Genomic DNA, 26,863 nt, shown 5'->3' on the forward strand with positions numbered 1-26,863 from the left:
CAACGGCTGCAAAGGAATAGCCAATTCTTCCAATCTGACATCTGTGTGGGAACATGACCTCAAAAGCAGACAGTGTGAGCTCAGGGATATGCACCCGGACCTACATGGATGTCAAATTGGGAGAAAGGGCTCTGTTCACGCAGTTACTACATCCCAAATGACATCTGTGCATCCCTGTACAGGTAAACATAGCCTTGCAGGGGTGTACGCTGTGTATGCCCTGTGTGAACAAGGCCTTAGGCCCACTTCACACAAGTAGACTGAATGGGATCTGTCTGTCTTTTTCAGGTGGACCGAATTGGACAACCCACTGTTCTCTATGGAGAGGCAGATGTAAATTGACATGTGTCTGTTTACATCAGCCTGCATCTGATCTGATCCACCAAAAACAGACGTAGGAGGATTCATTCCTCAACCTGTCTAGCAGATCAGATCAAAGAACAGTCAGATTGAATGGGACAAGGGGTCTGTTTCCATCTGACTGCCCCATAGAAAAGTGTGGGCTATGTCGGTGTCTGCTCTGCATCAGTAGAGTGAACAAGGACCTGTCACCTGCCTGCTCAGCGGAGATTACCAGACAGATCCCCTGCTAAGCAGACGGATCTGCTTGACAAAGTCCACTCCATGTGAAAGGGGCCTTACAATGTTTTTTTTTGTTTTGTTTTTTCACATTTATTTTTTACAATTATAGTTTTTCTTTGGTGAGATATCAGGTCTAAATAGACGGAAGAGACAGTCCCTTTCTCTGCAGCCTAAGCTGCACATTGCCATCAATGAATAAAGTGTCCGCTTGCTGGAGCCGAGTGCTGGGCAGCAGCTGCACCTGGCGGGACGGGAGGAGTTATTGCCGCCCAGCAGCAGAGGATCTGTGGGGTGGGGGTCATTGTGGGGGGGTATAGTGTGACCCCCTCTAAGCTCCTGCAGCACCTGAAGTCAGTGGGAGTAGCAGAGAAGTGAACCCTGCCATATTGAGAGTACCTGTAGGGGATTGGGTTTGCGGGGGGAAAGGGGCGGGTGGTCAGATCAGTGTGGGGGAGGAATGGGGATGTAGGAGATAAAAAAAGAAGGGGGGGAGCAATAGGAGTGGTGGGAGGTGGAGAAGATGAAGTCAGGGAACAAGCGGCATGGGGGGGGGGGGGGGGTCACATTTGAGCTCTAGGATTGTTCCAGCAGAGTATGCTTTACAATTCTGCTATATATAGCAGAAGGAGAAATTAGGTCCGTAAGGCAGCTGGAGGCAGTGCTGTAGGTCCGTACGGCGTACAGACCTGGCAGTGAACGGGTTAAAGAGTATTCCCCAAAAATAAGGTATATAAAATGCATTCATGTTAAAAGGACATGTGGCTCTAGGATGGAGCTATAATACTACTTCAACAAGTTGCAATGGTAATACTTTAAAATGTATACAGTCAGATACTCACCAAAGACAAGTATGAAAAGGGTGTTCAGTGACACAACCCAGAAGACATGTTCCTATTCAGGATATGAACAAAAGAATTATTGTCAAGATACATTCAAGAATTATCAAACAAAAAGCATTTGTTACACAAAGTGGCACATAACTGATGTTACAGCTCTGGCTGTATGTTCAGGGTGGTTGTCCTGCTGGAAGGTGAACATCTGCCCCAGTCTCAAGTCTTTTGCAGACACTAGTAGGTTTTCTTCTACAGTTAGATTGCCCTATATTTGGCTGCATTCATCTTCCCATCAATTCTGACCAGCTTCCCTGTCCCTGCTGAAAAGCATCCCCACATCATGGTGCTGCCACCATCATGTTTCATGGTGGGGATGGTGTGTTCAGGGTGATGTGCAGTGTTAGTTTTCTGCCACACATAGCGCTTTTGTGCGGCTGCTTCTGTGATTAATGCTCTCCTTACCTGGCTGGTCAGTGTGGACAGCCATTTTCAGATGATGAATCCAACAGTGCTCCGTGGGATGTTCAAAGCTTGAGATATTTTTATTTTTATTTTTTAAACCCATGCCTGCTTCAAAATACAGAAGAGCTGTATTTATACAGAGATTAAATTACACACAGGTGGACTCCATTTAATAATTAGGTGACTTCTGAAGGCAATTAGTTCCACTACATTTTAGTTAGGGGTATCAGAGTAAAGGAGGCTGAATACAAATGCACATTCAACTTTCCAGATATTTGTAAAAGCATTTATCATTTTCCTTCCACTTCACAACCGTGTGCCACTTTGTGTTGGTCAATCACATAAAATCCCAATAAAATAAGTTTACATTTGTGGTTGTAACATAACAAAAGGTGGAAAATTTCAAAGGCTTCTTCAATGCACTGTATAAAAGAATCACTTTTGTTTTGGTAATCCCCCAAACATTTTATTTTATTTTTTTTATTTCTAGGTAGTTTAATTATCATAAAACATATTTTTGTAATGACTCGAACAGAACAGGAAGAACTTGAAGGCAAAGGTAGGTCACGTATTCAGCTAGAAGAGAAACTGGAGTGAGCATCACTAGCATGTTAACTAAGAGCAGGGTGGACAAAGCACAAGACACCTGACAGACCCCTTGCATCTTTTATCAAGTGCTGCACTGATGTTTCTGTTTCGGAGTCATGGGGAAAGCAAAAGTATCGTCAAAGAATCTGCGGGAATAGGTAGTTGAACTGTATACAACAGGAAAAGGATATAAAAAGATATCCAAGGAATTGAGAATGCCCATCAGCAGTGTTCAAACGCTAATCAAGAAGTGGAAAATGAGGGGTTCTGTTTAAACCAAACCATGGTCAGGTAGACCAACTAAAAGTTTAGCCACAACTGACAGGAAAATTGTTCGGGATGCAAAGAAAGACCCACAAATAACTTCAGGTGAAATATAGGACTCTCTGAAAACATGTGGTGTGGCTGTTTCAAGATGCACAATAAGGAGGCACTTAAAGAAAGATGGGCTGCATGGCCGAGTCGCCAGAAGAAAGCCATTACTACACAAATGCCAAACAGCACAGAGACAAGCCTCAAACCTTCTGGCACAAAGTCATTTGGAGTGATGAGATCAAAATTTAGCTTTTTTGTCACAACCATAAATGCTGCATTTAGAGAGTCAACAATACCTATGATGGTTGATTCTGATGTTTATCCTCTTATTACCTACATTTTGCTATGTTGTATTACCAAGTGCTTGTTATCTGAACAAACTCGGAAGAGATGTGCTTGCTTGTACTTACAGTTTTTTCCCCTGTATTGCAATAAACCTCAATAAATTCTCTTTAAAAAAAAAAAAACAATACCTATGATGAAAGGTACACTATTCCTACTGTGAAACACCAAGGTGGATCGCTGATGTTTTGGGGATGTGTAAGCTACAAAGGCACAGACAATTTGGTCAAAAGTGTTGGCAAGATGAATGCAATAAGTTATCAAAAAATACTGGAGGAACATTTGCATCCATCAGCTAGGAAGCTGCACATGGGACGTGCTTGGACATTCCAACATGACAAAGATCCAAAACACAAGGCCAAGTTGACCTGTCATTGGCTACAGCAGAATAAAGGTTCTGGAGTGGCCATCTCAAATCATGCAAGACAGCCCAAAAAATTACAGGAACTGGAGTCTCTTTGCCAAGAGCAATGGCCAGCTTTACCATCTGAGAAGATAAAGAGCCTCATCCACAAATGAAATCAAGCTGTCATTGATGTTAAAGGGGGCAACACACGGTATTAAGAACTGGGGTATGTAAACTTTTGATCAGGGTAATTTCTGTAGTTTCTGTCAGACATGGGAGTAAGTCACACATGTGCAAGTCACAAGCAAGTCTCAAGTCGTAACCTTCAAGTCTCAAGCAAGTCCCAAGTTACTGTGGCCAAAAGCAAGCAAGTCAAGTCGAGTCCCTGCGAGAAGTCAAGCAAGTCAAGTCATTTATTTTGGTCAAGTCACAAATCAAGTCACAATACTGATCTACCCCATTGTCACCTTTAAATTTGTTAAAAGTCAGTGTTCAGGTAAGGTTTTGTTTTATTTTCAACATTAACAAAACTGCTTTGTGCTTTTTTTTTGGGCATATTAAAGAAACACTTTGAATGCCCAAACAGCAAACAAGGAGCAGAACACTTGGCAATTAAATGGCCAACAAGCCTGAAAAAATGTAGTCCTTGCTGAGGGGGAAAATAACTAATTTCAAAGTTTGAACTTCAAACTAATAACAAAGTATTTTAACATCTAAATCAGTGGACACAATGCCAACATCTGGACACTTGAATGGTGATGAGAATAGCCACTTAAAATGCTAGATATGGGGCTGTGCAATGGATCAGTTTTAGGGTTTTAATATACTTTGTAAATAGCACCCTATAAATTTATTGTCAGTGGTAGTTGTATCATCTGCATTATGCCCTGATAAAATAAGATTTAATTACAGTGCAGGTCAGTGTGATAATCACTATGATTGCATCAGCAAGCACTTATAAAAAAAAAATGTTAACATATGTAAAACAAGTGACGAATGGACAATTCTGAGTGAGATTCTTTTTGAACCAAAGATGTGGGATTTATTTTTTGATTGTGCATTGTACTACAGCAGAATTAAAAAAACATACTATATAAAAATATACTATGCATATACAATATACTAAACCTAGTATTGACAAGATATCTTCTCTATTAAAGAAGAGGATATGTAGAGATACAGTGGTGTGAAAAAGTGTTTGCCCCCTTCCTCATTTCCTGTTCCTTTGCATGTTTGTCACACTTAAGTGTTTCGGAACATCAAACCAATTTAAACAATAGTCAAGGACAACACAAGTAAACACAAAATGCAATTTGTAAATGAAGGTGTTTATTATTAAAGGTGAAAAAAAATCAAAACCATCATGGCCCTGTGTGAAAAAGTGATTGCCCCCTAAACCTAATAACTGGTTGGGCCACCCTTAGCAGCAACAACTGCAACCAAGCGTTTGCGATAACGTGCAATGAGGCTTTTACAGCGTCCTGGAAGAATTTTGGCCCACTCATCTTTGCAGAATTGTCCTAATTCAGTTACATTAGAGGGTTTTCGAGCATGAACGGCCTTTTTAAGGTCATACCACAACATCTCAATAGGATTCAGGTCAGGACTTTGGCTAGGCCACTCCAAAGTCTTCATTTTGTTTTTCTTCAGCCATTTGGTGGTGGACTTGCTGGTGTGTTTAGGATCATTGTCCTGCTGCAGAACCCAAGTTCGTTTCAGCTTGAGTACACGATCAGATGGTCGGACATTCTCCTTCAGGATCTCTTGGTAGACAGCAGAATTCATAGTTCCTTTTATCACGGCAAGTCTTTCAGGTCCTGAAGCAGCAAAACAGCCCCAGACCATCACACTACCACCACCATATTTTACTGTTGGTATAATGTTCTTTTTATGAAATGCAGTGTTCCTTCTACGCCAGATATACTTGGACACACACCTTCCAAAGAGTTCCACTTTTGTCTCATCGGTCCACAGAATGTTGTCCCAAAAGTCTTGGGGATCATCAAGATGTGTTGTGGAGAAATTGAGACGAGCTTTGATGTTCTTTTTGCTCAGCAGTGGTTTTCTCCTTGGAACTCTGCCATGCAGGCCATTTTTGCCCAGTCTTTTCCTGATGGTGGAGGCATGAACGCTGACCTTAACTGAGGCAAGTGAGGCCTGCAGTTCCTTGGACGTTGTTGTGGGGTCTTTTGTGACCTCTTGGATGAGTCGTCGCTGCGCTCTTGGGCTAATTTTGGGCGGCCGGCCACTCCTGGGAAGGTTCACCACTGTTCCATGTCTTCGCCATTTGTGGATAATGGCTCTCACTGTGGTTCGCTGGATTCCCAAAGCTTTGGAAATGGCCTTATAACCCTTTCCAGACTGATAGATCTCAATTACTTTCTTTCTCAATTGTTCCTGAATTTCTTTGGGTCTCGGCATGATGTGTAGCTTTTAAGGATCTTCTGGTGGACCTTACTGTGTCAAGCAGCTCCTATTTAAGTGATGCCTTGATTGTGAACAGGTATGGCAATAATCAGGCCTGGGTGTGGCTAGAGAAATTGAACTCAGGTGTGGACAACCACAGTTATAGTATGTTTTAACAAGGGGGGGGGCAATCACTTTTTCACACAGGGCCATGATGGTTTGGATTTTTTTTCACCTTTAATAATAAACACCTTCATTTACAAATTGCATTTTGTGTTTACTTGTGTTGTTCTTGACTATTGTTTAAATTGGTTTGATGTTCCGAAACACTTAAGTGTGACAAACATGCAAAGGAACAGGAAATGAGGAAGGGGGCAAACACTTTTTCACACCACTGTAGTTGTCCATATAAAAATGGCAGGGATGAGGAACAAGGAAATTACTTCTCAGTCAGTAGTACTGTATATATTTAATAATAGTGAGAAGTAATTTCCTTGTTTTACACACACACACACACACACACACACACTATATAGTAATATATATACCAGTGAGAAGTATTTTTATTTTATTTTTTATTTCATAATCTTTATTAATTTTCTTCATTATTACATTATTATACAAAATACATTCTTATAAATATATATATCCAATACTAATTTAAAAGATAGAACACACCACAAAGAAGAGATGCAATAAAAAAAAAACAAGAGAGGGCTTTTCCACACAGTTTACCAATAACTCTTCAAACACCTCACCTATCCCCCCCCCCCTTCACACTAATTCTAATTTTCTTGCCTGGAATATACACCTCAATACTGCTTTAATTGTACAAGGTGATCCTCCTATTCCCTCATCCAGACCCAGCACACATAATCTGGGGTCCCTATTAAGCGTTACGCTGAATGTCCCATTCAGGATATTAAGGATCTCTAACCAATAACTTAACAGTTTAGGACACTTCCAGATCATGTGTGCCAGGTCCCCAGTATCCTGGCACCTAGGACACCCAGCATCCGCTCTCCACCCGAACCTAAACAGTCACTTAGGCGTATAGTATGACCTATGTAACAGCATCAGATGTGAGACCTTCTGTGCAGGCGAGACAGGATTCAGATGTCCTCCCTCCAATATCCTCATCCACTGCTCATCCGAGAATGTTCGAAATTCCTCCTCCCATTTTCCTCTGCTTTTAAGCTTTCTCTGGCTTTCTAAACTCCCTTCGCATATATGTGGGTAAATTTCTGCTATAAATCCTCTTGTCCTATCCTGGGAGCTTAGTCTTTGATAGATAGGGGAGTTACTCCAAGCTGGTCCTTGTTTATCTAATTGTTTATCTAGAGCAAGCCTGATTTGTAAGTATTTATAAAATGAGTGTTTCGGTAAATCATATTCCATTCTCAATGCATTGAATGTTTTTAATGCGTTTCCTTCATATAACTGTCTATCCCCTTTATTTCCCATTCTTTATATCTTCTGATCATTTCTAATTCCTGCAGATTCAAATTATTCCATAGTGGGGCATATTGTGGTGGATTACCTGCTGGATTGGAGTCAAATATTTATCCAGTAAAGAGAAAGTTTGTGTACGGATCATTATACTGCTGGCTGTCCTTTGACCTGATCAGATTCCTCTCTTCATCCTACTGTTGGGTCTTTGTGTTTCTGACCATAGTATGGTCCTGCATATTTGGTAAGAGTACCTTATTCGTATGGTAGAGGATTTGTCACTGAGATATCGTTCAAGATTACCACAACCACAGGGTGTTCTAATCCACATCATTTTATGAACTCATTTTGCAGATGAACTTTTATTTGATTTATCTTTTGCACTACACTTATTTTCTTTTTATACATTTGGACTAAGGATTTGTGATTTGCCTTATAGTGTTCAGCTTGCAAATTGTTCTGTAATATTTTGTCACACCTCCTAGACCCTTTACTGCCTTCCACACTTTTAGGGCTAATTTTATTGTGGGAGTTCTATGAATGAATTTGCTTCCACTATTGTCTCATGGTGTGCCCCAACAATCATCAATGCCTTATTTGTTCCTCCTCCTGTATCTTTACTTATTCCCACATGTTGCAGTTGAGCTGCTAAGAAGTAGCTCCTTAGGTGCCCCACTGCCATCCCCACTTTCCTAGTTGGTAGCTGCAAACCACTTTTTGACAAGCCTCCTCTCCATATAAGTTCTCTAAATAATGCTTACTTTTTTTTTAATCTATCCATGTCAGAGAACTATGCAACAGATACAATAGCTAAGGCATTCACAGCATTTTGATCAAGTTGCATCTCCCTGCGACTAATAGTGGGAGTCGCTTCCAGATTTAAATTTTACTTTTAAATTTGGCTATAAGTGGGACTATATTATCGCCTATATACCTATTAGGATCTCTTTTTATATGTATCCCTAAATATTTTATTTGTTCAACCACTTCTAACTGAGGAATTGCCAATAAGCTTTGGTTCCTAAAAGATCTACTGGCATCAGGGCTGATTTTTCCCAATTTATAACCAGTCCCAAGAAACTACCAAATTCCATGAGGATATTCATCCCCTGCCTGAGGTATTTCTCTGTATTCCCAAGAGGAGGACATCATCTGCACACAATGTGACTTTGTCCTCCCCCATCTTTCTCCTGAAACCTTCCATATTGGTATTTGATCTTATTGTGATGGCGAAGGGTTCCATAGCAAGAGCAAAGATCAGGGGTGACAACGGGCACCCCTGTCTTGTCCCCCTCTCTAATAGAATATTATCCGAGTAGTTATTGTTAACCCTGATTCTAGCACTAGGACCATTATACAGGGTTTCTATCCATGCAATAAACATAGGACCGAATCCAAATTCACCCATCACTTGCCAGATATATACCCATTCTAAGCTATTGAAGGCTTTGGACCACATCTAGAGCCATAACGGCCCTTTTATTCACTTTATTTGCAATGCGCATGTGCACATTTATTTAGAGTTGATAACACTTGTTTGGTGTATTTAAATTTTATTCATTGTATCACTTATTTACCCATATATTTTTCTTGTATGAGGTCCATCACTATTTTTTCCCTATTCGTAATCTTACACCTATAAGTAGTAGCGCGAAGGTCTTTTTTATTTTATAACTGCCCTTTTACCTGTTTTCTGTTGGTAACTGCAGGTTAAGATATAGCCTCCTAATATTCATGCTAGTAGATCTACCGGGAATGAATCCCGTTTGATCGGGATGTACAAGTCTGGAAATGATTTTATTCAATCTGGCTGCCAGTACTTTGGCTAAAATTTTAGCATCTGAACAGAGAAGGGAAATAGGTCGATAAGACTCAGTTTCTAATGGGTTTTTCCCCTCCTTATGCAAAACAATTATTGTTGCTTCAGTCATTGACATAGGCAACCTCCCTTCCTCCTTTGCCCAATTTAATACTTTAAGGAGCTCTGGAAGCAATATTTTCCCATAGTATTTATAAGTTTCCACTGGGAGGCCATCTGGTCCTGGGGATTTCCGATTGGCCATTTCTGTCACCTCTAGTTGGATTTCCGCTAAGGTTAATAGTCCCTCCACTGTCTCTCTCTCCTCTTCAGTAAGGGAGGTATTTAAGGTTTCTAAAAAATGTATCCATTTCCTCGCTTCCCATCGCCCCCTGTGATCTGTACAATTTGTCATAGTATGCTCTGAAGGTATCTGTAATTACTAAACCCTGTGATTAATTTTCTCCCTTCTCTGTCATGATCATGGGGACAGTGGATGGTGAGGAATTGGTTCTCACTAAATGTACCAACATCCTCCCGACTTTTTCCCCCTCCCCATAAGCAATGTGTTTCTGAAACAATCTTTTATTCTCTATTTTCCTGGCAATTACTGCTTTATATTCCTGTTGTTTGGCTAACCATATGTTTTGTTTCTCTGGGGTGGGTTTTTCCACATATTCTCTTTCTACTTCCACTAACTCCCTCTTAACCCTGTTCTCCCATTCTCTTGACGTCTTCTTAATTTTCACCACTTGTTGGATAAGAATACCCCTAAGGTAGGCCTTCAGTGCACCCCATGGATTAATCTTCCATACTCTAGCAGATCTTTTCCCCTATAAATTTAATGACACAATCAGCAGTGAGTGGTCTGATACCCCCCCTAGGTTGATATACTATGTCCCTTACTATTTGATTTGCTTCCCTATTACCCAGGGCTAAATCTATTCTTGAGAGTGAGGAGCAGGAACTTGAAAAACATGAGTATTGTAGCATATCCGGGTTCCACACTCTCCACATATCAAATAGCCCCCCTTCCTGCAAAAACTGAGACAACCAACCCTCATCTCCCTTCTGCATATAAGTTCCTGGTGGAAACCTATCCTGGTTTTTATTAATAACCTCAATAAAATCCCCCATTACTATAACTGGAATCCCAGATTTATCCTATTAAGCAATACATAACTTCAAACTTAAATGGGGGAGGGATATAAATATTTGCAAGGACATACTCACGGTTTTCTATTACACAATGCAAAAAAACATACCGCCCTCTCTATGCTGGTCTGCCGGAAAGTAAACACAACTTCTCTCCTTACCAACACGGCAAACCCCCTTGAATAAGAGGTGTGAACTGTGTGGTATTGATATTTCCTACTTCGATTTTGTAACTTGGCATCTTCAGTTCATGCGTCTCTTGCAGGCAGATCAACCCTGCATCACACTTTTCAAGAGCATCAAACACTGCTGCCCTTTTAATGGGTGCACTTATCCCTCGGACATTCCATGAGCCTATATTCAAAACTCTGGACTGCATAATTTAATCAACAATAAAAAGAACAAGTACTGTGTATAACTAAGGACTTCTGCGCTCTATGGGTAAAATAGAAGAGGACGAGAGCAGCGAGTGAAGAAAGCAGCAATCACTAAAATGAGTTGACTCTCACTAATAGAAGCAAATAAAAAAAAGGGTGTGATGCGCTAATTTCAAAAAATTAAAAATAGCCACAATAAAAACCAATAGTGTGCAAATACATTCAAGATTGGAAAAAATTATTTAAAGTGCAACCATGCATAAATATATCAAAAGGTGACTTTGTGCATCATATATATAAGGATATGCTTAAATAAATCAAAATTATGCTGCAATAAATCGCAGGGTGACTATGTGCACAAAAAAATCACGCCGCCCTCCAATTAGCATACTGCCGCTGTGTAAGACTACTAGTGCTGGCGGAGACAGGCCAGTACACCTATAAATCACTTCCGGTACCCTTTGAAAATATCCCAGTTGAAGTCTTGACGACGTAACGCGTAGGAACCCGGAAGTGACGTCCATATCCGGTCTATTGCTGTTTGTCAATGTGTATATTCCTACCTCTCTTGTGAGTAGTTTTAAATTTTCAATAAATTGTACATGCTTAAAATACTACACTATGGCGGTTCTCTTTGGTTCATTCCTCTGAGCTTATCCACCATCCACCACATGTGAGGAAGTTAGAGAAGTCTCCAAAAGAGCCTGTTGTACAGCCATCCCTGTGATCATCCCTTGCTACCTGGGCGTCCAGTACTATTTTCGCTTTTACCTACAGCGGTGAGGTAATTGCATAGCATTAGCATCACTTGCACGGATCATCACTGAAGGATTGTTGGCCCAGCACGTTGCACGTTTAATTCAGTGTGCTTACCGAATTGCACTATTTGATCTGATTGTGTATGGGACACTTTAATGCGATTCACGGTTGTCACTTGGATCAAGAGTTTTATTGTTCACAGTATCATCTGTCACTATATGGTTTAATTTTTACACATTTAATTATTTTTACACGTTTTTGCATATGAATTTTCATATTTATGGTAAATTTATGATTTTTTTGTGCACATAGTCACCCTGCGATTTATTGCAGCATAATTTTGATTTATTTAAGCATATCCTTATATATATGATGCACAAAGTCACCTTTTGATATATTTATGCATGGTTGCACTTTAAATAATTTTTTTCCAATCTTGAATGTATTTGCACACTATTGGTTTTTATTGTGGCTATTTTTAATTTTTTGAAATTAGCGCATCACACCCTTTTTTTATTTGCTTTTAATAAAAAGAACAAGGAAAGCCGCCTGTAAACATAGAAAGGGAAGCAATCCCTGGGAAGTACCCGATAACCCAAAAAAAAAAAAAAAAAAAAGGGGGGGAGAGAAAAACCCCATTGAACAAAAATCATCATAAATGTACTCATCCCTTTATACATCACAGTGTCCACCTATCCTGATTTTCCCATCTGAGTGAAAGATGTGAACATTTCTTCTGCTTGTGCTCTAAACACTTGTTTTAGCATTAATTTTAATTTGTCTTCTACTTCTGTGAAAACTACGCCATTTTCCTGCATCTTATATGCCACCCTACCACTTAAACCCCCCCTCCTACCCCCCTTATACCATTCTAGGTTACCCCTAGGGGCTTTTTTTGTGACCAATGCATACCACCCTGTGCCGTCATACTTCCCCACCCTCTCCTCTTTCTCTCTTAAGTTTAATCCTACCCCCCCATCCTCCCCCCGCTCCCCATTTATACACAATGTCTTGCTTTTATCCTTCTTCCTCACATTCATATAATCTCTATTGTACTATGTGTCTCCCACCACCCGCCAAACATTATACATATTATTCAATTGCAATGAGCCCCAACATGTCCCCATATATATATTCTCTCTCTCTCTCCCCCCCCCCTTTTTTTCTCTCTCTCTCTCCCCCCTTTTCTCTCTCTCTCTCTCTCTCTCTCTCTCCTCTCCCCAACAGGCGGGAAAGGAATGAAAGGGGAGGGGAGGGGGGGGGAGAAAGAAAAAAAAAAAAAGGGAAAAAAAGTTTTTTTTTTTTCCTGCTAACCCCTCACTTCCTCTTCAACTGATCCCTTTTTTCCTCCACCCAGGCTGTGACACTTGCTGGGGAGTCAAAAAATAAAGTCTCTCCCATTGCTACCACACGTAGCCGGGCTGGGTACAACAAAGCATATGTGACGTCCAATTTCTGAAGTCTACGCTTAATTTCTATAAATTCTGCCCTGCGCTTCTGCAGGTCGGGCGAGAAGTCAGAGTAAAATGAGATTTTGGCTCCATAAACAATACAACCCATCTCTCTAGCCTTACAAAGCAGTACTGCTTTATCTTTATAATTTAGGAATTTCAACAACATAAATCTAGGCTGTGCTCCACGTAGCGGGGGTCTAGACGGAACTCTGTGTGCTCTTTCTACTGAAAACTGTTTTGAAAAAGCCTCTCTTCCAAATACTTCAATGAGCCATTTTTCCACAAATACAATTGGATCAGAACCTTCACTTTTTTCCTGGGAAGCCTACCAGCCTCACATTGTCCCTTCAGAGTCTGTTTTCCATTTCATCCAATTTCCCCGCAAATGTGCCCATTTGTACATTAACTTCTTGGTTTAGTGGGTACATCTCATCCTCAATTTGACTAATTCTCCCTTCTGCTGCTGTTATTCTATCAAACGTCTTTTGAAGTTCATGCCGCATCATAGCTAACTCCTCGTTAACACCTTTCGTTTGATCGCATAACTCTCCCAGTGATTGTTTACATATATTAACTGCCCGCAGCACTGCCTTTAACGTTGGTTCTTCTCCCAGAGATACCCGCGCAGGAGCCGTTTAGGATCTTCCAGCAGCACCCATATTTTTACTAGTTATATTCTTTGCTCCCACAGACATTAACAGTCCTTGACTCTTTCTGTCCATTGATTATTTTACGTGAGCCACCTGCCCCCCCTTGGCGTATGGTCAGGGGTATGAGCATACTTTTCCAGTTTAGCTGCTGCTAATGCCCCAGTTGTTGCTGTAGGCTGAGACCCCTTCTCCTTATCTTTAGATGATCTCAGTGATTGTAGCCCAACATTCTCCTGGCTGGCATGCTCATCCCCTCTCCTCCTTGCTGACATGATTCTGCTCTGAGGGTGCCCCCACCTTAGGGGGAGGTAAAAAAAAAAAAAAAACTTCAAGAAATACACAAAAATTTGACTGGCTCAGAACTCAACCATCCAATCTAACAAAGGCTGGTGTAGGGCAACAAGACCGACAGCTCCTGTTCTCCACCTTTATCCTCTGGCCAGTAACTGTCCTTTACTTAGCAGCAGCAGCTATATTACGGGTTGTAGATATAACTATATATCCTTATACAGCATGCAGCGTACATATTAGTTCCTCCTCACCTTCTCCACGCCGGTAATAAGCTCTTCGTAAGCAATAAGGATATTCCTTGGGGGTCCCCCCTCCGGTGCTGTATCTCCAGTATCCCACTGATTAATGCCTGGCTGCAGCATTCATCCCTTCCCTCTGCTCCTGCGTCTCTGTTCTCTGCTCTCGTGCCGAAATCTCGCGGCAAGTCAGGAACCCTCTGTCACTAACCATCGCCAGCAGCTGAACACCCGAGATCTCCTTCCGACCGGGACACACGCCACCTCCTCCACCAGACGCCGAGGGCTCAGAACGGACTCCCGGGGAAACACAGGTATCCAATGTCCACAGCCTTTCCTCCAGGGACACCTTGGGCTTACACCGCCGCTTGTCATCTGTGCATTGGCTTGCGGTGAGAGCACACACTTCTCTCACTCCTCACACACCACCGCCACCATCACCATCCGGCTACGCCTGAAGTAATTTAATATATAATTTAATAAGTAATATATATACTAGTGAGAAGTAATTTCCTTGTTCCTCATCCCTGACATTTTTATATGGACAACCACCTCTACATACCCTCTTCTTTAATAGAGAAAATATCTTGTCAATAATATACAATATAATAAACCTAGTATTGACAAGATATCTTCTCTATTAAAGAAGAGGATATGTAGAGGTGGTTGTCCAAATAAAAATGGCAGGGATGAGGAACAAGGAAATTACTTCTCACTAGTTATATATATATATATATATATATATAAAATTCCTTTTATTAAATTATACAGTATATTATAAACTTCAGGCAGCCATGTACCTGATCGGTGGCGTCCCGGCGCAAATTCCAGTATTCAAAAGCCGCGCCTCCTCCTCGTCTGTGATAGGTGGAACGCTCAATTTCCCAGCATTCAGTGTTCTGCCTATCATGGACATCCGCTAATCCTCATAACACAGACGAGGATGAGAGGATGTCCGTGATAGGCTGAACACTGCCTGCTGTGAAATTGAGTGTTCCGCCTATCACAGCCGAGAAGGCGCGGCTTTTGAACACTGCTGTCTGCTGATCAGGTATGCAGACGGCGGCTTGCGGTTAGTGTGTTACAGTTAGGGGTAGTATTAGTGGTGGTAGTGTTATGGTGCCAACTTGCCATGTCATTGCAAGTCATATAGCCCAAGTCAAAAGTCAAGTCGCAAGTCAGTAGTGACAAGTCAGTCAAGTCATTTATTAAATTCAGTCAAGCAAGTTGCAAGTGCTCAAACAGGTGACTCAAGTCTGACTTAAGTCAAATCATGTGACTCAAGTCCCCCGCCTTTGGTTTCTGTTGCCATTATGACTTAAAAAGAGTAAAACAGTTGATTGATAATAAATGGCTTCAGCCAAACACTAACCATGAGTAAAAGAAAAAATGGCCACAAAATCAAATTCTGCCAGGGTATGTAAACTTATGAGCACAACTGTGTGTGTATATTTTCTCATAGAGATATATATATATATATATATATATATATATATATAAATAAAAACACATACACACTCACACTGCTCAAAAAAGAAAGAAACACATCAGATCTCAATGGGGAAAAATATCATGCTGGATAACTATACTGATATGGACTGGGTAATGTGTTGGGAACAAAAGATGCCACATTGCTTGATGGAAATGAAAATGATTAACCTACAGAGGGCTGAATTAACAGATACCCCAAAAATCGAAGTTAAAATATGATGCAGCAGGCTAGTCCATTTTGCTGAAATTTCTCTGCAGCAACTCAAAATGGTACTTCATCGTTTTTTATGGCCCCCACGTGCTTGTATGCATGGCTGACGTCAGGGCATGCTCCTAATGGGATGAAAGATGGTGTCCTGAGGTATTTCCTCCCAGATCTGGACCAGGGCATCACTGAGCTTCTGCACAGACTGAGGTGCAACATGTACTGAAACAATGTCCAAGAGGTGTTCTATTGGATTTAGGTCAGTTGAGTGTGGGAGGGCCATTCAATGGCATCAATTCCTTCTTCCTCCAGGAACTGGCTGCATACTCTCGCCACATGAGGCTGGGCATTGTGCACCAGGAGGAACCCACTGCACCAGCATAGAGTCTGACAAAGGGTCCAAGGATTTCATCCCAATACCTAATGGCAGTCAGGCTGCCATTGTTTAGCCTGTGGAGGTCTGTGCATCCCTCATTGGATATGCCTCCCAAGGCCACCACCAAACCGGTCAAGCTAAACAATTTTACAGGCCGCATAACATTCTCCACGGCTTCTCCAGACCCTTTCACTTTTATCACATGTGCTCGGGTGAACTTGCTCTCATCTGTGAAAAACACAGGGCATCAGTGATGGGCCTGACAAATGTCAATCGAGCTCCACAGTGCCTGGTAGTGGCATGACCTTAACCACTTGCTTCCCAAGCCTACTCCGATACTTCTCTCCTACATGTAAAATGTATCTTTTTTTGCTAGAAAATTACTTGTAAATCCCAAACATTTTAAGCAAAGGCCCTAGAGAATAAAATGGTGGGTGTTGCAATTTTTTTGGGTGTTGCAATTTTTTATGTCACACAGTATTTGTGCAGCAGTTTTTCAAACACAATTTTTGGGAAAAAATACACATTAAAAGAGAAGTATGGGTTTTGCTTTTATTGCAAATTCATACTTACCTAGGTGGATGCAGCTTTAGACCGATACTGCAGCTGTTCCCTGCTGTTGGCACACTGAGAACCAAGCCACTAAACATCTCCGATGACTCGGTTCTCCTCCCCAAGTAGAGCAATACTGACTGCCAGTCAGCATCCCTCCTGCTCTGTTCTTCCACACTCATTGGAGCGCTGAGTTGTGGAGGGTCGGGGAGCAGCCGCCTCAGCGGCTCGCTGAGACTGCCATCAGTCAAGGCAGCTGGCGGATCCAGACTTATGCAGTCAGGATGACTTCTTGACTGATAGCAGTGATGTCAGCAGAGAGCGGACTTCAGACCGTTCTCCGCTGAAAATGGGTCACAGGAGTGCGAAACAAATAGCACTCCTGTGATGATTAGGAGAAGCCCAGGCTGGACTTTCACTTTATCGAACTTTAGTGAAAACACAATAGAAAAATAGGATTTTGCACTCACTCTAAAAATCTTTTCTCTGAAGTTCATTGACGGACACAGCAGCTTTTCTTGACCTTAGGGTTATATAGCCCCTTTAGGAGAGGTGTTAAAAACAGCAACACTTGCACAGTACCGAGGGGGCGGTCCTACTGGCTATAAACCCTCACACTGCATCCAGTAGCCCAGTTTGTCAAAAGCAGTACAAACAAATAGGAGGGGTGGGTGCTGTGTCAGTCAATGAACTTCAGAGAAAAGGATTTTACTGCGAGTAGAAAAATCCTATTTTCTCTATCATTTGTCGTCGGACACAGCAGCTCTTCTTGACCTTATGGACGTCCCCAAGCAGTGTCAAAGAAAACGAGGTATGGGAACAGCAAACAACAATAACTCCACCCACAACAAGCAGAGCTCCTCAACAGAGGAGTTACAACCTTAAACAGCCGCCTGCAAAACCTCACGGCCGAAGCAAGCATCCAAAGACCCGCTCACATCAACCTTGTAAAATTTAGTGAATGGACGACCATGTCGCCACTTTATACACCTAGGAAACGGACGCTTGATGTTGGAAAGCCCAAGAGGCACCAATTGCCCTGGTAAAATGCGCCATGACAGGAAAGGGAGGCACCCATCCCCTTATGGCATAAGCCTGAACTACAATCTGTCTGATCTTTGGGGTGTGACGGCCGAGGACATAAGGACGGAAGCACAATGTCCTCATTTAGATGGGTCAAAACAACCTTTGGAAGAAACAAACGCAGATATGCCTTATCCTTGGGCAGGATCAAGTAGGGAGACTTATAAGACAAGGCCGCCAACTCAGAAACCCTCCTTGGCAGATGTAATGGCCACTAGAAAGACTACTTTCTGAGAGTGTCAATAAGGGAATCTCCCTAATGTTTTCAAACGACGGTTTCTGAAGCACCGAGAGCGCCATATGTATAGATAGTACCCCTGCGCTACTATGAGATATTCAATGTAAATACCAGGTACTGCAGACACTGTATGAGTAAACAGTTCACAAAACAGAAATCAGTATAAAAAGGTGGTGTTGCACACCTAGCTACAATAACTCAAGTGAGAATAAAGTAGTATGTGTAAATTAATACAAATGTGACTGTTCCTATATGAAGGTCACAATTACATTATATATAAAAAACAGCCAAAAAAATAAAGTGCAATATAAAGTGTTCACGTGCTATTAGATATCATACACAAGGGCAAATTCCAAACATAGAATTGCAAAAGATTAAAAGCAACTTATGTGTATAAAAAAAATATAAATATAAATCAGAGTCCATAGTGCAAAAGTGCAATTTTTAAGTCCAAATTCTCGTGAGAGCATACAGTGAAGATTTCTTAAATAGATCACATCTGGTGATGGTTTGAAAAAGTTGTGATATCTTCAATGTCAGTGACACCCGTGAAGTATGATGGGTAATTACCTTACTGCTGTAAGGTAGAATTATGTAGGAATGTTCTTCTTGTATAATGGTAACTGGTGTCAGCAGGGTTTGATCTTATTCCATTCCAGGGATGGGTGCCTGAGCTCCGTTTGAATACGCGGTATCAAGAGTTAGAGAGAGAGCCATACTAGGTGTAGTATGTTGGAATCAATATGTTGAATTTATTTAAAAAAACTACTCACATTAGATTAAAAACAGCAGTGCAGTGTATAAACGAGCATCACGCTCGTGCCAGACGTCCCTTCGGGTGTCCGTATGCCTTTCTGTTACGCGTTACATCACTGTCACGTGACTTCAACGGGGATGGGCTATAGAAGGCGAAAGTGGGTTTCGTTTACATTCAACGATCCGCCATTTCTTTGTAGACCATGACAGAAGCATTTAAGCGGCCATTTTTCAATCGTTTAGACCTAAATTTAATTACCAGGCCGCAATTTGTAGACCATGGCAAGTGGTATAGGTGGCCATTTTCCGATTGTTTATGTCTACTGAAAAAATGGGAATAGTTCACCAAAGAAAAAAAAAGAAAAAAACAAAAAAGAAAAAAAAATGATGAAAAGGAAACGGCAAAACAAAAAACCTTTAATCAATAGTTTTTATTAAAGTTAAAATTTTTATCAAGACAAATGACAGAAATTATGACTAAATAACAGATCAGTTACAGTATTTAGATACATAGATAATAGTATTCAAAAATAATAAAAAATATAATATAGGGGGGCGTGGCTTGGAGCCGGACCGTAATGGACGCTTGATCCCGGCGCTCCGGTTCCCAGGGGTAGCTATTATAAGACTAACGAGCCTCTATTTGCCGCTGACATGGGAAAGCAGAAGGGGAACTCATCCCCGTCCCGCTCTCCGCGGAGCTCCGCCATGCAGCGCACCTGCAATATACCAGAAAAAATTCCGGTCACAGCCACGCGAGGCCCCGGCTCCATCTCGGGCCTACTCCGGAGCACAGCGCTCATCCAGCCTAAGCCCATCAGGCAGACACCAGGCACCATCCCCACCACCACCTACAGTGGATGAGCAGCCCCAGATCAGTGGCTGAGGACATCAAATCAACTTTAGCAACGGCTATCACTGACCTCAGGAGGGATCTCCATTCTATGACACTGCGCATGGATGACATAGAGGAGAACACCTTGCGCAATGAGAATGCCATACACCAGCTACAAACCTCCTCTCAAGCAAGCACAGTCCAGTTCAGAGACCTGCACAGATATATGGAGGATCTGGACAATCGCGGCCGACGTCACAACTTAAGGGTAAGAGGCATGCCAGAATCAATTGATCAGACCCAACTTGCCCAGGCCACCATTGCAGTTTTCAATGACCTACTAGGCAGGCCCCCTGAATCACCCATTGATTATTAACAGCTACACAGGGCCCTTAGACCCAAAGGAAGAGACGCAGACCCTCCAAGGGATGTCATATGTTGCCTGGTCAACTTTAAACTGAAGGAAGAAATCCTGCGTAGGGCCAGAGATCGCCGCAGCCTCCTGTACCAGGGTACGGAGATTAAAATCTTTTAAGACTTGTCACCCATCACCCTTCAGAATAGGCGGGATCTGCGCCCTCTCCTTGATCTGCTCCGCGCAAACGGTATCCAGTATCGCTGGAAATTTCACTTTTGCCTCTCAGCCTCTGCCCAAGGTCGCACGGCTCACCTCAGAGTTCCTGAGGACCTTCGCTCATTTTGCGAGACTCTGCGCCTACCCCACATTGATCTACCCGATTGGTACAGATCCATCCAACCTCCTCATCTCAGGAGATCCGCTTCAATGGACGCCATCCCGGTCAGGGATGAATTCCATATCCGAAGACGCAGATCAAACTCGCCTAGAAACAACACTTCGATGGAACCCAGGAACGTAGCGAATACCAGCCTTACAGCCTCTCCCGCACACAGAAGGCCACGCCATGGAGATCCTGAATAAATTCACCTCCTCCATGCTCCCTTCGAACTTTTGAACCCAATACCTCAGTTATCCCGCTTCTGGATCCGCAGAATACCTGGCTCGCCGAGAACCCATCAACCGCCCCTACTCCAAAACTGAGCTTGCATCAAGACAAGGCCCTCTCGGGGTCGCTTCTTCATCCCCATTGATTACAAGAAAAGCCCACACGCATACCACCGGACACACTTCATCGATCTAATCTTCTGCATGCAAGTATGTAGATTCATGTTAGGTGATGAACATTGCTTATAACGAAGGCCTAACCTAAGAGACTATACATCCCCCCCAATGTCCCCTCCAAGACCCCCCCTTGCGCTCTTTTGGGTACTTTGCCCCGGAACCTCCCCTCTTCCACCCTTCCTGCAACCCCATGGTCCTGATTGGATTACTAATGTCCAGATAAAGGAACACCTGGGTAGCAGTGATCATAACATGATTTCCTTTGATGTTAGCGCTAAACAAGAAATACATACGGGTAAGATAAAAACACTTAACTTCAAGAGAGCAAATTTTCCAAGGATGAGGGCTGCTCTCCAGGACTTAGACTGGGAGAGAATATTTGCTTCAATGGGCACAGAACAGAAATGGAAATTCTTCAAAAAGCCTGTTTGGGACCTCACTGCAAAGTATATTCCCATGGGCAATAAGTTTAAAAGGCTAAAAACAAAACCTATGTGGCTCACAGCCAAAGTTAAAAAAGCTATAAACTATAAGAGAAGAGCTTTTAAAAAATATAAAAATGAAGGATCACTAGTGTCATTTAAATGTTACAAAGAATTTAACAGAATATGTAAAAAGGAAATCAAGGATGCAAAAATTCTACATGAACGACAGATTGCAAAAGATAGTAGGACAAACCCCAAAAAATTCTTCAAATATATTAATAGTAAAAAGGTCAAGTCTGAGCATGTAGGCCCTTTACAAAATAATCTAGAGTGGGTGACTGGGGACAAAGAGAAGGCTAATTTATTAAATACTTTCTTCAGCTCTGTGTACACAAAAGAGCATGGGGGAGCGCATGTCCATAATGGGGGTGATAGTGACACAGCCCCAAATGATCCACAATGGCTCAAAAGTGATATGGTCCAGAAATATTTGGACAGAATAAAGGTGGATAAAGTACCTGGCCCTGATGGCATCCACCCACGGATCCTAAAAGAATTGAGCTCTGTAATTTCAGAGCCATTGTATCAAATTTTTAGGGACTCATTAATGACGGGAATAGCCCCACTGGATTGGCGCAGGGCGAACGTGGTGCCTATATTTAAAAAGGGATCAAAGTCTTTACCAAGTAACTATAGACCTGTTAGCTTAACTTCTATAGCTGGGAAGATACTGGAGCGTTTAATAAAAGACCACATTGACGAGTTCTTGCTGAACAAAAACACGTTAAGCAACAGACAACATGGATTCATGAAAGACAGAAGTTGTCAGACAAATCTGATTTCTTTTTATGAGGAGGTAAGTAAAAACTTGGACAGAGGGGTGGCGGTGGACGTGGTATACTTGGATTTTGCAAAAGCGTTCGATACAGTTCCCCACACACGGCTCATGTGTAAGGTAAAGTCTACAGGTTTGGAAATATCAGTTTGTAAATGGATAGAAAATTGGCTAAAAGACAGAATTCAGAGAGTCGTAGTTAATGATTCTTACTCTGAATGGTCTAAGGTTATCAGTGGTGTACCCCAAGGTTCAGTGCTGGGACCCTTACTTTTTAACATCTTTATAAATGATATTGGGTCTGGGGTCAAAAGTAAAATTTCTGTCTTTGCAGATGACACCAAGATATGCAGTGGAATAACGTCCTTACAGGATGTCTCCAATTTATAAGCCGACTTCAATACACTGTCTAATTGGGCGACTATGTGGCAGATGAGGTTTAATGTTGATAAATGTAAAGTTATGCACTTGGGGGCTAAGAATATGCATGCATCATACATGCTAGGGGGAGTAGAACTGGGGGGATCCATAGTGGAGAAGGATCTGGGGGTTTTGGTAGATCATAAGCTCAATAATAGCATGCAATGCCAAGCTGCTGTTTCCAAAGCGAGCAAAGTCCTTTCTTGTATTAAGAGAGGTATGGACTCCAGAGAGAGAGATATCATTCTGCCCCTGTTCAAATCATTAGTAAGACCTCACCTGGAATATGCAGTTCAGTTTTGGGCACCAGTTCTCAAAAAGGATATCAGGGAACTGGAGAAAGTGGAGAGAAGGGCAACCAAACTGATAAGAGGCATGAAGGAACTCAGCTATGAGGAAAGATTAGAGGAACTGAATTTATTCACTCTTGAGAAGAGGAGAATAAGGGGGGATATGATCAACATGTTCAAATATATTAGGGGTCCATATAGTGAACTTGGTGTTGAGTTGTTCTCTGTACGGTCAACCCAGAGGACAAGGGGGCACTCTTTATGTCTAGAGGAAAAGAGATTTCATCTTCAAGTACAGAAAGGTTTCTTTGCAGTTAGAGCTGTGAAAATGTGGAATAGACTCCCGCCAGAGGTGGTTCTGGCCAGCTCAGTAGATTGCTTTAAGAAAGGCCTGGATACTTTCCTGAATGTGCATAATATAACTGGGTACTAACATAGGTAAAGTTGATCCAGGGAAAATCCGATTGCCTCTTGGGGGATCAGGAAGGAATTTTTTCCCCTGCTGTAGCAAATTGGAGCATGCTCTGCTGGGTTTTCTTTTCGCCTTCCTCTGGATCAATTGTGGGCATAAAATTGGGTATTTGGATTGTACGATTATTTTTTATTTTATTTATTTGTTTTTAAGGTTGAACTGGATGGACTTGTGTCTTTTTTCAACCTGACTAACTATGTAACTATGGAAGACAGAGACTGTATATAAATGGGTTTGGGGTAGACGGGGTGGGGGGAAATAAGGGAGAGAAAGATACTTCTCTCCGGGCAATGTAGCACTTTGTGACTGCTCTCAGGGTATACTCTGCATTCACTTTCCTGCACTGGGGTACGGTTTCATACGGAGTTACAGCTTGTATACCACTATTACTCCTTCCCCTATGCACCTCTTTCCCACGAACCCTCTAGCGCCCCCTCCTCACTGCTTTTAACAACCAGTCTGAGGCGGCCCTGCTATAGTCTGCTAGGCCAATATAACCTCTGACTGGGCACATCCTAGCTGCCCTCTAAACACTATAAGCCCTCTTATCCATGCGCTCCGTATGAAACCATCCATAGATGAAACATGAATACAGTCATAACTACTCCATGATATCTAGATGACATAAAACGCACAGCGAGGCCAGGTTATACGTTATAAAGGTAAATGTCATTGGATCAAGTTGCATATGTTTGGTATGTTGGGTTCCACACTGTTAATGTTTTGTGTTGCTTGTTGTTTCTTGCTGATGAAGGTTTTACCCCCTAACTTTGTTTGATAGGATGCTTACTTTACTGCTTGACACTAGCGTAAAGTTAGGGTATGTTCTTTGTTATCATTTTCCTGGGAAGTGGATACCCTGTCTCCACCAAGGCTTCCATCACTCTGAGGGGTTGATTCCTAAGGCTTGCCCACACCAAAACACCCCCCAATCCAGAGACCCACGGTACACAACCCAGGCTCTATTGCACAGACAAAGGTAAAGTGCACCGCTTTTCCACTTAATATACTTTTGGCACTCGCCCAGTCCTCCACTGAACATAGACGCCTCTATATACACCCTGGTCTATGTTAAACAATAACATACAGGGGAGAATGCATCATGACCCACATTGGCACAGGTCAACCCACAGCACCCTCCCCTTTTTGCTGAACCCGGCATGCTCCTTCTAATGTCTAATTATAGAGGCTCACCCTTGTACCATTATCATTCTCCTCTGGGAACCTGAGGACCCGATTCTATAACATATCAACGCCATACCGGCTTAGTCCACACCTCCACACGACGGGATTATAGGTTATTCCCGCTAAACCCTACCGGTTACACCCAACGTGCCTAAGGAGAGGTTTGTTTACCTCTTTACGCCCGGCACACTTCTGATCCACCCTCCCCCTTCCCCGGCCATTCACTTGGCCCGTCTCCCCAATCCTATTTTTTCCCCCTCTCTAGCCTCCCCCTTTCCCCTATCCTCATCTATCCTCATCTATCTCGTCCCCCCTTTACTTTCTCCCCCCCTCTTCTTCGGTCTCCGCTCTGCCGTTCCCTGAAGCATTGTTCTGCCAGTTGGGAGGCTGGCCCTTTCCTTAGCCACCCAATCCACGCTATAAACAGAGAACTCCCTGCTTCCACACCCTGAGCACCTCGTCAACATGGCTCACGTTGGACCTGCCACTAAACATACCACGCTGAAGATTGTATCCCTGAACGCAAAAGGGCTTAACAAAGCGGAAAAACTTAGCCAAATTCTCGCCCAAATGCACAAACTAAAAGCAAATATCGTCTTCTTACAAGAATCACACTTTCGCTCAGATAAGATCCCTAAACTCACGAACCACCTGTTTCTGACCTCCTATCACTCACAGGCAAAAATTAAAGGAGTCTCCATCCTGCTCTCCAAAAATGTACAATGGGAACATCTAGATTCCCTTATAGATAAGGATGGAAGATACATATTTCTGAAAGGGAATATCCATGGCCGACCGATGACCTTAGCTAACATTTATAGCCCAAATTCCGCACAAGCGAGCTTCTTTAGACAAGTCTCCCAACTTTTGATGGAATTCTCCACTGGGATAACCATTCTTGGTGGAGATTTCAACGTGGCCCTTTATCCATTGTTGGACACTTCGTCGGGTACCACATCATTGCCTTACAGAACCCTCCGACATATTAAAATCCAACTTCAAAACCTGCTCTTGCATGATACCTGGCGTACCCTACACCCGAATGACAAAGATTATACATTTTTCTCAGCCCCACACAATAAACACTCAAGAATTGACTATCTCTTTCTTTCTCAGACAGATCTTCCTCTCCTTTCCCATGCTACCATTGAACCTATGCTCCTTTCTGATCACAGCCCCATCACCATGACACTCATGTTCCCAGACCTTAACACATGTTCAAAAACCTGGCGCCTTGATTCCACCCTACTGACAGCAGAAGAAGACATAATAGCCCTTAGACAGGTCATTAATAACTTCTTCTTAGAGAATAACAATGGAGAAACTTCCCCAGTAACGCAGTGGGAGGCCCATAAATGCGTTCTGAGGGGCAAATTTATTGCTCTAAAATCGGCCCGAAAGAAGATACATCAAGCTAAGATTACATCCCTAATCCAAAAAATTAAAACTCTGGAATTAGCTCATAAACAGACCCAAGCCCAACAAATGTATCTTGAACTGACACACCACCGTGAACTTCTCCTGACGGAACTTGCCCAAAAAACGAAACGAAAATTTGTCCTTCAACAGAAGTTGTTCTACGAATTTGGCAACAAAAGTGGGAAATACTTAGCCAGAGCTATTCAGAAAAATAGAGCCCTGAGCAATATCCATACCATTAATGATCCCCGGGGCGGGGGGGGGGGGGGGGGGGGGGCGAAGGTCACAACCCCGGATATAGCTGCCCAGTTTGAATTATACTACTCCGGCCTGTACAATCTAAACACAAATGTAGGCAATCCCTTAGTAAATAGTAATTGACGCACCCCTATGGAGAACTTTTTAAATGAACACTGCCCAACGCCCATTGACCAAGAAGATGCCCGGCAACTAGATAATCCCATATATGAAGAGGAACTCAAATTGGCAATTAAACAATTAAAATCAGGGAAGAGCCCAGGCCTGGGTGGGCTCACAGCCACTTACTACAAAACCTTTACAGACACTCTCCAACCCTTTTCTCAAAGCTTTCAACTCTTTCTCATTTCCTACACGCCCTTTCCACAGACTCCTTGAAGCTCACGTAACTGATACCAAAAGACGGTAAAGACCCAGCGATAGTCACCAATTATAGGCCGATCTCTCTGCTAAACGTAGACATAAAGCTGTTTGCCAAAATTATTGCCAATCGCTTGCTTCCCTTCCTGCCGTCCCTGATAAAGACAGACCAAGTAGGCTTTGTTCCAGGAAGGGAGGCAAGGGACAACACAATTAAGGCCATCAATACACATCATTGGATGTCCACCAACAAATTTAAAGGTTTTTTCTTGTCCTTGGACGCGGAGAAGGCGTTCGACAGATTGGCCTGGGACTACATGGCAGCAGTTTTGAGACATATAGGTATTCAAGAGCACTTGATAATGTCCCTATACACTACCCCGACTGCAAGGGTCCGGGTTAATGGCCATCTGTCAAACGCCTTCTCCATGACCAACGGAACCAGACAAGGATGCCCTCTCTACCCCATCCGTTTTATA

At 42.5% G+C, this 26,863-nt stretch overlaps 1 protein-coding gene across 6 annotated transcripts in view; it reads right to left on the reverse strand.

Annotated features, from left to right (window-relative positions):
• Positions 1–26,863, reverse strand: part of MARCHF6 (membrane associated ring-CH-type finger 6) — a 1,566,402-nt gene that overhangs the window by 1,088,241 nt on the left and 451,298 nt on the right. For all 6 annotated transcript variants that reach the window (XM_077491957.1, XM_077491954.1, XM_077491953.1 and 3 more), the window contains one exon: positions 1,422–1,473. In XM_077491957.1, the coding sequence (XP_077348083.1) occupies positions 1,422–1,473 (52 nt within the window). The remainder of the gene's footprint in view (positions 1–1,421; positions 1,474–26,863) is intronic.

This window comes from Lithobates pipiens, unplaced genomic scaffold (assembly GCF_037356315.1).
Source record: "Lithobates pipiens isolate NorthernLeopardFrog02 unplaced genomic scaffold, aLitPip1_a1.2 Scaffold_19, whole genome shotgun sequence".
Lineage (NCBI taxonomy): Eukaryota > Metazoa > Chordata > Amphibia > Anura > Ranidae > Lithobates > Lithobates pipiens.